This window comes from Aotus nancymaae, unplaced genomic scaffold (assembly GCF_030222135.1).
Source record: "Aotus nancymaae isolate 86718 unplaced genomic scaffold, 86718_ANA_hifiasm-v0.15.2.pri h1tg000008l, whole genome shotgun sequence".
Classification (NCBI taxonomy): Eukaryota; Metazoa; Chordata; class Mammalia; order Primates; family Aotidae; genus Aotus; species Aotus nancymaae.
In genome coordinates this window covers 22,147,034-22,161,835 of record NW_026988419.1, presented here as the reverse complement: position 1 = coordinate 22,161,835, position 14,802 = coordinate 22,147,034, and the positions used below count along the sequence as shown (strand labels likewise).

Here is a 14,802-nt window from a genome sequence, read left to right as displayed (position 1 = left end):
CTTCTAGAAAAAGTTAAGCATCATGTTTATATCTTATCAATGAAAGAAACTGATTACAGACACGATTTACTTATTCATGCTCTGTAATGGTCAGTGAATACTGGATTACAGCACTTACGCTGTCCCTATATCTGAAAAATTTTTTTCATTAAGGTGGACACTTCTTGAAAGCAGAGTTGTATCAAAATTCTTTGAGTCTTAAATGTATACTAAAGCTTCACACACAGTGGTACTCAATATATGTTGAATGAATGATGAATGAATTTATAAAAGTAAAAAATGCATGGATTTGACAGCCTTCAAAGAAACAATGGAATTCACATAGAGTAGGTTTCACATTTAAAATGAAATATAAATTCTTTACAGAAGCCTCTTTCAAAACTTAAATCTACTTTTTAGAAATGATTCAGCAGCCTTTTCGATATGATTAAGTTCAAAGGACTGCATGGTTTTCTGTGTTTCTACTTCAACTTGACAGAAAGAGATTTATACTTGTATTCTTAAGAAAGAAAAGTAGAAAGCCTACTTGATAGGAATTTTCATTTATTTATATACACATATGGTTTTATTAGTTGGAATTGTTTTTTAAAGTTAAGATTTGTTTTTAAATTAAGATGAGGAAAATGTTTTTCTTCTGTAATCTTAAAGGTATTTCAATGTACATGTTGCATTGTCCAAGCTTGTCTTCCAAAATTATGTATAGGAAGATTGGCACATCTTTTGTAGGTATCGTATATTTTTAATCTAGGCATCACACTGATTTGAGCTATATAATTATTTTGAAATGTTAGTGCTTATAATCTATTTACATGATTTTATATATCAGAAGTAATATAATATGTGTATATACTTCCTTCTTACCCTATTTGAGTCAATTCTTGCTCTGGAAGTATAAATGGGAGGTGGGATGTTGAAAGCCTGAGGGACCAAGTACTCCTCAGCATCCATCATATCTTCCAAATCTTCTTCATCCAAGAGATTCTGAAAGAACTTGCTGTCATTTGGACTGGGAAGCTTCATACGATCATCACCCTAAAAGATTACCCATCAGACACAAATATGACTTTTTCTTTTTTTCTCTTAAATATGTGGTCTCTGCAATTTATGTAATATCAAAACAAATCATTGAAAAATTCATATACACATTTTAAAAAAACAAGTCTTTAGCACAATACCAGCCATTAAGAAACCTATAACATGCTTAGATATGACAGGGTCAGATCAACAAATTTTATAATAGAATAATATGATAAATACCATTAAACAATAATAAAGCAAAATTCAAAAGTTGTTTTTAGGGAGGTAAAGTCAATTTCAGGTCTGAAAATAATTGTTCATTGCCCAGATCATGTGTGGGTTGCAACTTTAAACAATAAAAGGCGATTAACTTATCAACCTTTATTTTATTTGGTTGGTTTGATGCTGTAGGATTATTAGGACTATAGGGTCTATACTTTATTCTATAGCCTACTGGCTACATTATCAAAGTAGTGGCATTCAAAACTCACAGTGCAAGTGTCAAATAAAGGTGTATGAGGCAGATACCAAAACCTTTGTTATGCTCTTTCTCACTTCATCTATTTCTTAACTATTTTTCCTATAACAATTTCAGTTTATGAAAACTAATTTTGGGGAAAAATAAATGGAAATAAGTATCTTCTAAAACCTAGCTTTTATCTTTATGTCAGACTATTGATATGAAAATAAAGGCTACCTTGTTTTACTGAGGAAACATAATTCTCTCTAGTCCAGAGCTCATTTGTTTATAGTTTAGGTGAAAATAGTCAGAGAACCATATTATTTTTAAATTGTCCTGTCTGTTTTTCTAGTGTTAAATATAAAATATTCCTTTGGATGGTGGATGTGCATCAATTCATTTGGATTGAGTTGTTGCTTGGATACTGCATATCTCTCCAAATAAAACAAAACATTTTAAAATATTTTTGAGGAAATTAAATATTAATATACTGAATCTTTTGATTCATTGACTTCAAGCATGGGCAACATTAAAACAAATCTGTCTTTTGTTCTGAAAAATGAAAATTATGCTAATGAACATGACTTACACTTAATAAAATCAAAGTCTAAAATCAGTGTCTCAGGATTTAGACCATTTTGTGTATATGTATAATCATAATTATCTGTTCAATATCAGAGTCACTTGAATACTAAGGGAAGGTGCTAAAAGGTGGATCTGACATGAAGTAAAACTCTTTTTCATAAGTCATTTCGCTTCATAATCTGCTTAATTAATCCGTATGTTAGTGGCCATTTCCACAGTTCCAAAGTCCTGATATTATTCATATTTTGCAGTGAGTTTGCCATCGGCCTAGTCTTAAAGGCATAAGTCAAATGTACTAACCTGAATAACTAGGTATCTTTGAGGGTCTCGAGCCATCCTTGAAAACTCGGCAGCCAGTTCCTTAAATTTAGGTCTACTGTCAGCATCAATCATCCAACCTGGAAATTTACACAGTGAAAAATGTCACTATATCCATAATTAGAAGTTGAGATATACATTTTGTGCAAATATGAGCAAAAGTTTGAAAAATGTTGTTTTAATCATAATCTGAAAAATAAAGCTAGTAAAAGAAACAATTCAGTAAGGCTTTATCAGTTTCTTTGTTGATATTCCTAACTAAATGTAATATACTGTAAAACAAAAGATAACTGTTTTCCTCTGATGTGTATAGATGAGGTGACTACAATATAAGTTATCATTTTGTATTAGGAGTGACATGGGAGAAAAGATTTGGTTACAATGCTTACACTAGCACAAAGGAGAAAAAAGGAATTAAAAGCAACTTTCTTGTGCTACATTTGTCCTGGTGTGGGGGGAGGAAAAAACTCTAATGCAAAGTGACTTACAGTAATGCCTGTTCAGCAATAGATATTAGCTTATCTTAGTACTAGCTTGTCTAGCATAAAAATACTATCAGCAATTTTCAAGGTATGTATTAGTATTTAGCTAGGAGTCTAGATAAAGTAGACCTTATCTCTACAGTCTCTGTTAAGCTAATGAGATGACAAGAATAAAAGTACAAAGCTTTCCTCGATTTTCCTGCCAAATGATCCTCTTCTTAGGTATTAAAACCCCCCAAAGAAAGGTAAAACTCTCTATTAGGCAAAGTATTTCCTTGGTTTTACATAATTTCATCAGAGCTAAATTCTGATGAATTTAAATCATTTCCTATGCTAGTTATAGGATTAAATTATATAAGGCATGCATGTTTTTAAACTTTCTTCCACAGATGTCTACCAAACAGTATTTGAGAGAATAAGGCTGTAAAGCTTGTTCCTTCCTTTTCTGGGAGTTTGGTTTTTATTTCTATTCTGGAAATTCTTTGGATGTCATTTTATGTATCATTAATGTGATCTGCTTTTTTTCTCTCCAAACAAACCTCAAATGCTCTGTATTCTATATGCGTTCATTTATAAAAATGCTTGGTAATGCCAAGATACTAATGAGAAAATAGGTGTTTCTGAAACTATTGAAGCCAAAAAAGGTTAAACACAGTTGAGGTATCGGTTTCTCTCCAACTAAATATTGAGTAAATAGAACTATGCTTAGTGAAAAGGGCATGCTGACCTGAACTGCAAAGAACATTTTTTATTTCCTCCCTCACTGTCAGAATGTATCACACATGTCATGAATATAAATCTGAGTAGACCTGGGTCCAAAGTCTCTTATTAATAAGATGCTTATTCACCTTCACCAGTTTGTTTCTTTGCTAACCCCATGTAAATCAGAAGGGGAAAACCTTAGATTATACAAGAGAGATTGTCGCATGTTAATCTCACTTAAATTAAGCCAGAAACTCCAGAGACTTCCACAATTCTATTTAAATTAAGGATCTGAGCTTCAAAAATACATTTATAATGCATATGTGTCTGGGGCATGGGAAGAAAAAAGAAAACAGTTTGATGTAAACAAATAATCAAACTGATAAAAGTAAACATTTATAAATTTTTTTAGCTCACTGTAGATTCATTTCTTCCCAGTTTGTCCTGCTAATCTGCTCTTGACTAAAACTGGTAGACCTGTTTCTATTAAATTAATTTTTAAAACTATCAGCTTCAAGCTTTTTTCCTTTATGTTTAGATCATTCATGTAGCCTGATATTTTCCCATAAAGATCACTAATGTTATTACTAACACTCATGTTAGTAATAACATTACTGTATCTAATTACATCTCTTTACGACAGGCAATTTGACTGTCATGGAGATTATGAGAGTAAAAGACTCATAATTTTGACTATAGCATGGAAGAATATTACTTTATATTAATAATAGTCACAACAAACAGGAGTTTACACGTTCCCTTCATAATTGTTTTTGAACGGTTGTATTTTTCAATACAGAGAAACATTACACAGATTGAATAGTCTGTGCTATTACTGTACTAAGAATGATGATGGTGATGTTAACATTATTTTGCAATCTTACATTTGACCATGACCATGTAAACGTCAATAGTGCAGATGGGAGGTTGAGGCAAACGTTCTCCTTTCTCTAATAAATCAGGGATTTCTCGAGTTGGAATTCCATCATAGGGTTTTCCTCCAAAGGTCATCAGTTCCCATATAGTAACTCCTATGTTGGAGAAAAGATTCTTATGTAAGCACATTAACAACATATTTTAAACAAACCAGCAATATACCAGTGATAAGAATGTTCCTTATAGATTAACCAAAAGACAGATTTTTTTGTTTTTTGGTTGTTTTTACAAAAAAACTCCACCAATTCCTGTATCCATTATGAGAACCCCAATGTCTAAATCTTTGTGGGAGAAGTCAATTTTCTGAAATGCCTAGAAGAAACAATTTACAGTGGGTGTCACCATATAGAATCTGTTCCCCATTTCTAACTATAGGTAATATTAATGTTTGCTGATCCAAGTTGTATTTCACTGTACCATGTAACAATCCATAAAATGATTCATCTACTATATCTAGATATGTATTCAGTACCAATAAATATAATTGCAGGTAAAATAAGATATTGACTAATTTTGAGATTAGCATCTTTGCTATAGAAGCTTTCCAGAATAATTATGGTATGTTATGAAAAAGAATTGACTAACTCACACAAAGAAAACAGTTGAATAAAACAGATATTTCTTTAGCATATATGAGAGCCTGAGTGAGCAATGTTCCATATGTAATAATATATAGTACATGTGAAGTAGGCATCAACAAAATTGAAGGGGATAAAAAGTTTATTCTTTAGATAATAAAATGACTTTCTAGAATCACTAGACATTGATTTTCTCTGAAAAAGCAAATATCCTAAATGTTAACATGCAAACAGCCAGTTTTGATAATGATGGTTCTGATTTTAGCAATAATACATACACTAAATATCTTTTTTATGATATAATGATCATATAACCTAAAATAATATTTTTCTTAAGGATAAAGACTTTTAAGTTCAGAAATAGCTAGCTGGGCACAACCAATATTACAAAGTGAATTCTGATTGATGTATCTACACAGTCATCTTTTAATATAAAATCCATTAATTAGAGCTATGTTTTCTTTCCTACTGCCATCTGTAATGAATTATTTACTCAGGCTGAAGTCTTTTTTAGTTTATTTCTTGATAATAGAATATTAACTATGACCTGATTGTTTTGGTTAATATTTATATCTTAGGATTTTAGATATATTGTTAATATGAACCTAGTGACAATTTGACTGATTGTTATTAAATTTTTAATTTTGTATATTAAGGAGTAGCTCCTAAAACCTGTGATAAAAACTTTCTATGAGGCAGGCTGCAACAGGTTAAGTGGGTGACTGTTCATCTCTAGTTAGTCATACTTATAGAATATATATATATATATTTTAGAATATATATATACACACACATATATATATATATATATATATATTTTTTTTTTTTTTTAGACAGGGTCTCAATCTGTCACCTGGGCTGGAGTAAAGTGGCATGATAATAGCTAACTGCAGCCTCGGCCTCCCCAGGCTCAGGTGACCTTTTCACCTCAGCCTCCCTAGTAGCTGGGACTATAGGCAAGATCCACCATGCCTGGATGATTTTTGTATTTTTAGTAGATACAGGGTTTCACCATGTTACCCAGGCTGATCTAAAACTCCTGGGTTCCAGCCATCTGTCCACCTCAGCCTCCCTAAATGCTAGGATTACAAGCACGAGACACCATGCCTGGCCTAGAATATATATTTGAGGAGAACATGTTATTAACTTAGGTAGGCAATTATAAAAGATAGAGCGGGTACTCTCACATCTCTATCAGAACTCCCAATATAAGCGAGATACAAAGCAACTATAAATCAGAGTAATAGAAAATAAACAGAAACATATATATACAAAAACAAAAGCCAAAATATAAAAACTCTACTTCTGCTGATAATAATCCAAGTATATCTTCGTAAAGGTGATGATAGGGTTAAACAAGTATGGTTTCATGTGAAAGAACAATATTAGGAAAGCTAAGTCAAAACATTCTCAAATTTTACTTGCAATTCCATTATCTTAAGATGTATATCACAGTCGATGCTTATTTTTGTAAAAATAAAAATGCACTGAGTAGTAATTTTCCGTAAAGGTGCACTGTAAACAAGATTAGGCAACTTTCTCGGCCTTTTATGCCTTCTGCAATCAACTATGCTATATCACAAAATTTTTAAAATGTTTTATGAATATGGGTTCATATTCATAAAATGACCTGGGCTGTGTTTCAAAACAGAGTATCTATTTATTTATTTTTCTGAACAGTTCCTGGGATTTTTGCAACTCAACATGAAGAAAAATGTTATAGCCTGAGTAACAAGATTTTCTCCAAAAGACAAATTTTACTATTAAAAATATGACTGTTCTGCTAACGTTATATATACTTTGAGCTAATTTAAATTTGCCTTCAGGAGATTGCCACATTTGATTCAGGGAATTGTAAGTAGAAAAAGAAGAAAAAGAAAAAAGTATATACATACATAAAATATATGATATATAAGATATACAAATCTGACAATATATATTCTACAAAGCTATCTATATCATGTAACATATAAATGCTAATATAGATGCTAATCCATACCATATAATATATAAATCTATCATAGAATATATGTAATAGATGTCTTTTTCTATTCACTTCTTACAATAGTTTAGCAAGTAAGTTTTGTCAAGCATTTCCACTACATTTTTCTGTATCTCAGACACACAACACTTTCTAAGCTGAGTAAAATAAACACATGAAGTTTTCAAGTATGGCATACGTATGTGTGAATAACCCACTTCATTGAAATAAATACTTTTTTAAAGATAATTACTTCTTTTCTAGAGAAGAGGTATAAGTTCTTAAGTGATTGAATGTTTTATATCTTTTTTTCCAACAATGCAAAAAAAGATGAAACGTTTGAGTAAAATAAATTGTACCATACCTTTAAATCTCACCACCACCCCTTTTATTTAAGTGAGCATGATGCTTTTTTATTTGTAAGCAATACTAATTTTATATGATCTATTTAAACTTGGAAACATATTGACTCCTTGATAATAATGGACTTAAATTGTAAGTAGCCAGACAGATGCTAAATAGCTCATCTTAACAATTAATTTAAACTCAATAAAATAAATGTTCTAATTATAAATATCACTCTTTTCCAGTTCATATTATTCACTTTGTAACATTTCTGTTACTCCACAAGTAGTTTGTAAATTAAAATTAATGTTGCAATTAGAAGTCTTCTCTTTACCATGTTCACTGCTCTCACTGCTGTCAGTAATTTTTCTTTGTTATGACAATAATTTGTTTTCTACTATAGAACATAAATTCTCATATGCAAAAAAAAGTCACAAAAACTTGGTTTTGTTTTTGTTTGAATATTTACTGTATTCAGAGTTATGTTTTCAAAAGTTGCTTAAAATTAACACCATGAAATTATATGAAATTGTCCATAAACTAAAATTGGCTGAATTTTTTTTTCTGTCAAAATGATCAGGCAAGTTCCTACCAAACCAAAGCTTATAGAAAACACCTTAGCAGAGATATTAGTATATCAGAAATAACAGGAAAAGGCAGATAGCAATGCTATTTAGAATATTTTGTTGTTCTTCAATGAGTACACATGGACACAGGGAGGAGAATATCACACACAAGGGCCTGTCAGAGGGTCGGGGGAAAGGGGAGGGAGAGCATTAGGACAAATACCTAATGCATGCGGGGCTTAAAACCTAGGTGACATGTTGATAGGAAACCACCATGGCACATATATACCTATGTAACAAACCTGCACGTTCTGCCCGTGTATCTCAGAACTTAAAGTAAAATGGAATATGTTGTTATTTTTTCAATGAGAAAGCAAACTTAACTCCTTTACAAAATCAGGCTTATAAATAGGTATTTATAACATAACAAAATAATTTAGCTTAAGATATTTCACATGAATTTAACGTATGTATTTTTGCCTTATAAACTTTAATTCACAAAGGTGATTTATTTACCATAGCTCCAAACGTCACTCTGATGGGTGAATTTCCTGTAATGTATACACTCCAGAGCCATCCATTTAATTGGCATCTATAGAGAAGAAGTAAAAGTTTTATAATTACATTAAAAATTCATTTCTATATGTATTTCCTAAATGTGAGTCTCTGGGCTGGTCTTAATCATATTTTTTTTATTGTGTGTATGTAGATATAACTATGTAAGTTATATAACTATAAATATATGTTAATTTATAAAACTCACAAAAAAATCTAAAGATGTACTATACTTATTTTTTTAATTTATTTAGTTATTTTTGAGACAGGGTCTCCTTCTGTCACACAGGCTGGAGTGCGATAGCATAATCTCAGCTCACTGCAATCTCTGCCTACCAGGCTCAAATGATTCTCCCACCTTAGCCTCTGAGTAGCTGCAACCACAGGTGTGTGCCACCATGCCTGGCTAATATTTGCATTTTTTTTAGAAATGAGGTTTCATCATGTTGCCCAGGCTGGCCTAGAACTCCTGAGCTCAAGTGATCTGCCCGCTTTGACCTCTTACAATGCCGGGATTACAGGCATGAGCCACCCTGCCTGGTCATACTTACGTTTTAATAAAAAGCTTTATAAACAAATAAAGGTAAAAATAATTAAGTAGGGATAACTTTCTATAGTTCTTGATTAATGTTCAGTAATTAAGTTGCTGGTAAATGATTGACAATATCAAATCTAAATATCTACTACACATGCTTCTAAAAATGTGTTTATAGTTTTTTCTCTAAAAATGAGATTTGTTTTATTTTCAGTTATCCCTTTCACCCTCAGACATATTTTGGACCACCAGTACAATGGACTCTTTCTATACTTGCCCCTTCCCTTCTTCTCTCATATAATTTGGCCTCTAAAATGCCTAAAATCATGAATTCCAAAGTTAGCCGTGCTTTGCTTTCCAGCTTCAAATGACCTCTCTCATCTTGATTAGCCAGTATTGAAAATATGTACCATTTTCAAAATAGGAACTATATAAAAGAATGTGAGAGGATCAGCACAAATCTATCATCACTACAAGAAAAACAACTCAACCCACATATCCTGCTGATGATGGGTCAGCAGAATGAGTTTCAACTATGAAGGGCAGCATTATATAGCTGAGAATATAATTAGATTCTATGGAATAAAGATAAACACTTCTACTTTGCAGTTGAAAGCTTAAAACTAAATAGGCCTTTGAAATCATGAGGTTGGCTGCTCACCAAGGTGACACCAAGGTAACTCTATGACAGAATCATGGTATTCAGTGAAAGGGAACAGAAGACACATTGAAAGTAATTTCCCTATGGGCAAGGAGTTAGCAGACTTTATGGACTACAGACATTGTGTTAAAGAAGTAAGTTTAAATCACAGGTAGCTTGATAAAGACTTAATGGTTACCAAGCATTTAAAGCTATAATGAATCTGGCTTTAGACAAATCTTACGTCTCAAATCTTATGTTCTCAAGACAAGTGAAGTCAGGTGATTTATAGACTTCAACGTCTGTGCAGTCTTATAGTGAATTTCAAAGCTGTGGTTTCAGACTACTGCAATTTAGCAGCAAACAGGCCAAACAGGCTAATAAAATCAAGGAAAAGCCAGATAATTCCTTAACACTGAAGGTAGTTTAAAAAATTTTTGTGTTACTTTGTCTTGTGATGAAGTCAAGGATTTGGAAACCTATCATTGCAAAATATTTATAATATGTATTTGACGGCCCATGATAAATAAGGCATATAATATATTTATTTATATGACACGAAAATAACTGGGTTTTTTGTTACTATAAGCTTAAAGGTCACCATAAGCTAAAATTGCATTTGCTTATTTTATTTGGTCTGCCTGATATTAGATTTGTCAGGTGAAGCTAGAGGGCTCTCTGTATGAAGTCTAGTCCTAATAGATTGTCCAAGAAAGGCACGCTAAAGAGAGGGTTAATAAGGAAATTTAAGATATGGGACTAAGGCATGGATTGAGACCTTATGTTGGGTGAAACAGGCAGGAACACCATTGTCAGGCAGGGGCTGAGACTAGAGGGTCAGGAAAGGTAGACAAGGCAGTGGCTCTGTTCAGGGTTCTTTGTAGTACCTGAGTTTTTCTCTATGAGAGAGAAGCTATGTTCTCTATAAGAGTCAGTGCTATGGGCTTTAGATCAATGGGACAATTTCTACAGCCATGCATTAAAGTTTAATTTCTAGAACCCCTAAGGATACACCCACTTCCCATCACTGGACCTAACATGAAGGTCACATGGGTACAGACACACATCACCTTATTTTAGCTACTTTTGAGAAATGAAAGTTGGTAACATATGGTATATATGATATACACATACATATACATACTCTGGGCAGAAGAAAAGGCAAATGGTAGAACTAAGGTTTTATAATCTCCTAAGCCTCAGGCTTATTGGTTTCTTGTATAAAATATAAGGAGAGAAAAGGATATTATACTGTATTTTCAAGCAATATTGCTTTCAAAAAGATACTCACCTTTCCTCCATCAGCATTGTACTCTTTTTCATCTCCTTCTAAGAGTCTGGCTAGTCCAAAATCTGTGATTTTCACATGGTTTGGAGATTTCACTAAGACATTGCGGGCTGCCAAATCCCGATGAACAAGCCGTCTTTCTTCCAGGTACATCATTCCCTGAAAAACATCAAGTTCCTTAATGACATAGTCTGTAATGCCTAGGTTTTTCCTTTTGTCTAAAAAAGAAGTCTCTTAGCCTTCATTTGGAAGTGCCTAATTTTTTAAGTGAAGCCAGAATTCTAGAATATTTTCAAAATTAGAGAAAAACCTGATTTTGGGGGAGAGCAAACCACAAATAGCTTTTGATCTTTTCTCCCTAAAGTCCTATGAGACAAACAAATTACTTGCCCATGAGCTAAATGTTAGATGATTATTTTCCAAGCAACTTGATATCCTTTTGCAAACACTTTCATTAGTGAGGTGTACAGGTGTTGTAGTAGATAAGCTAACATATACTTGGATTGACTCACATATTCACAATCATTTTCTTCTCAATAACTCCTGCTTCATGTCATTTCCCCCCTACATATCCAAACAAATACCTCTATCCATAATTTTTAGAAATATTTCATTTGAAGTTTGATGGTGCCAAAATCGCCATCATCGATTCTATGGAGGCTGAATAATTATACTATTCTCCTTATACTATTATATTATACTAAGAATTATACTATACTTATTAATTATGCACAGAATGAAGTATATACTCTAGGAATCTTAAAAACCTGTAATTTTTAAGAAGACTTCTATGGTATCAGTAGTCATTATGAGAATCCACAGTGAAATTACATAGTTTGTAGTGACACTGAATTAGCCTTTAATATTTTGCCTTTATAAAACATATAGGGAAATTAAAAATAAAATTTGCTACTGTTGAACAGCAAGAGGCATAGCTTGCTCTCCTCACAATACATGAATATATAACAATATATAACAGTTATTAATATCTATACAAATTCATAAAAAAATGATCCATAGTAGTAATTACTTTATTAATTGTACTTCAGCAGCAGGTGAACTAAGAGTTGCTAAACATTATGTTTAACAAAAGAGCTTATGTAAAACTAAGGAAATAAACCTGAAGCCTAGATTAGAGTGAATATATTTTTGTTGAAGAGTTAGGGGAAATTCTATATTTGATGATTTTAGTTGTAAAAAGGTCATTTAAAAATAGATTTGAATTATTATAAAATGGTTGAAGCATACTCTCATGCCAATTGCAAATAAATGCTGTTGGCAGTTAACATTACAACTGCAGGACTTTGAAGGATTAATGGTTTCTGATATCAAAACAAAAGCTGTGGAAAACAGACACATAAATCACACAGGTCAAAAAATTATGAACCATATACCTGGTGTAGTGTAAAGAGAAGATTACCTCAAACAGCATCATGAGCCAAACTCCATATAAATGCACATTAAACACAACCAGTGGAGATACTGCCTAATATGGTCTAATCAGTCAACAGTTGGGTGACACTCTGAGTATTAGTGTTTTCTGAAATCAACTTACAACTGAGATTTATGGGACTTTTGCCCTCTCTCCTAACAGTGCTTTGTGGTTGAGTAAATTAGAAATTCCTAGAATAAAGTACATCTGAGAACATACAGCCCTTATATGACTTAAAGGATCAAAAAAATAAGTAAATGCATTGCCTTGGAGATAAAGTATTTTCATGTCTCCCCAGATAATTCTATCCTTTGAAGAAATGTTCATGAAACATTAATTGTTCTCTTTCTCATCACCTTCATATCAGAACATAGGATATATGTTGGCAACAGGTTAACATGTATTATGTGCTATTTGCAAGGCACTGAGAAGACAAAAAGGAGATAAGATCTGTACATTGAAGGAGAACAGAAGTTAATTAACAAAGTGGGAAGATAGGACTTGAATGGACTGATGTGATACATGCAAGGCATTTAAGAACTGTATTCCGAGTCCCTTATGTAGTATAGCTTAGCAAGTGACTAGGAGGAGAGACTTCAAAGCGTTACCGAGGCCTAAGTAAGGCTTGAATGATGTCTCGCAGTTGGACAGAGTGAGGATAAAACTGCAGGCAAAAAGAACAAGCACAGGGGCAGCAGTACCATGGTGTACTTGGACAAAGATATGCCATTCTGTATCTCTAAAGCATAATGTATGAGGGTGGGACAGTGCTGAGCAGTGAAAGTGAAAACAGAAGAGGCAGAGTCCAAGAAGGGTCCCTTATATGTCATGGTGAGGAACTTAAGACTTTTGTATTTCATGCAGTATACAATTAGGTGATGTGGAATTTGTTTTAAAAAGGAGAGTGAGATTATTGTTGAACTCTTAGAAACGCCACTCTGGTGTCAGTACAGAGAACGGATTGGACACCAGTGTAGCTGAAGGCAGGAGCTATTGCCACAATACAGAAGCAAGTTGATGGGAGTGTACAATAAATGTTGCAAATTGTCAGTCCATGGGCTACATCCATTTTTCAGATTTTTTTTTTCTTTAGTTCCCACACTGGGCATGGGTTAGTCATTCTCTTTAGCTGAGACCAACTGCACCCCAATGAGGGCAATTTGACCCCGTTTTTCAAGATCCCACCAGAATTCTGCTTCCATCACTTACAACACTCATCTGCTCCTACTAAACTGCTCCTAGTTTAGTTCAACTAAACTAGGCCAGAAGGAATACATCAAGGAATATTTATAAAATAAAATAATCATCCTTAGTATTTGTTTGAACAATGAAGAAATACAATGTATAGAGAACAATTTGGTTTTTAGACTTTTGTAATTTAGGTGGATAATGATCCCTTGAAACACATATTCTAATAAAAATATCATTTTTGTATTTCTTAAATATACACAGGAAGAGTGAGATGTACTTTGCCAATAGGGAACTAAAGCACATTCACCAAGAAATTTAAGACTGCTATGGTCCGAATGGTTTTATGTCCTTCCTCAAATTTGTATGTTGAAACCCCAAAGTGATGGTATTAGGAGGTGGGGGTCTTTGAAAAGTGATTAGGTCATAAGAGTAGAACCTCATGAATGATATTAGCACCCTTATAAAAGAGACCTCAGAGAGATCTGTTGCTTCTTCAGCCATGTGAGGTTACAGTAGCTATGAACAACCAGGAATCAGGTCCTCCACTAGACACTAAATTTTCTGGCACCATAATATGAGACTTCCCAGCCTCCCAAACTATGAGAAATAAATTTCTGTTTGCGGTATTTTGTTATAGCAGCCAGCACAGACTGACATTCTAATGACATACTCTATAATATACCAAAAAAAAAAAAAAAAAAAAAAACTTAGGAAACTCCAAAAGTTCCTTGAAATTCTATACACAAAGACTCAGCAGGTGATAGACTATCCTGAAGCTAACTACTATTTGTCTAGAAAAGATATTTTCTTCAAAATAACAAAAACTCAATTTAAAGAAACTAGGTGACAATCTCTAGACAGTTTCCCTCACCCACCTGACCATCACTAAAAGCAATAAGAACGGAAGTATCTATATATTACCAAACCATTAAAATACATGTTTATGGTTACTTTGTAACAATGAAACATCATTATACAGATGCATACTTTAAAATTACTACTTACTACAGCCATCTTAGTCCTACTTTCACACCTTGAGAGTGTTGAATCACCTATGGATTGCTCATAATAGCTTTCTCCATATCACAGTCATTAAATAGGATTTTCTTACTGGAAGATCTCATTTGAGTCACTCTCTCTGCTAGGTTCCTTCAAAATGAAATCACTCTCCAAATCAGAGTGTCATCCAAC

The 14,802-nt window shown here is 32.9% G+C and overlaps 1 protein-coding gene across 2 annotated transcripts in view; it reads right to left on the bottom strand.

The window, feature by feature from the left end:
- Nucleotides 1-14,802, bottom strand: part of ERBB4 (erb-b2 receptor tyrosine kinase 4) — a 1,187,482-nt gene that overhangs the window by 43,787 nt on the left and 1,128,893 nt on the right. For both annotated transcript variants that reach the window (XM_012446038.2, XM_012446041.2), the window contains exons 21-25: nucleotides 10,992-11,147; nucleotides 8,487-8,562; nucleotides 4,449-4,595; nucleotides 2,363-2,460; nucleotides 862-1,032 (exon numbers count right to left, since the gene is read on the bottom strand). In XM_012446038.2, coding sequence (XP_012301461.1) covers nucleotides 862-1,032; nucleotides 2,363-2,460; nucleotides 4,449-4,595; nucleotides 8,487-8,562; nucleotides 10,992-11,147 — 648 coding nt within the window. The remainder of the gene's footprint in view (nucleotides 1-861; nucleotides 1,033-2,362; nucleotides 2,461-4,448; nucleotides 4,596-8,486; nucleotides 8,563-10,991; nucleotides 11,148-14,802) is intronic.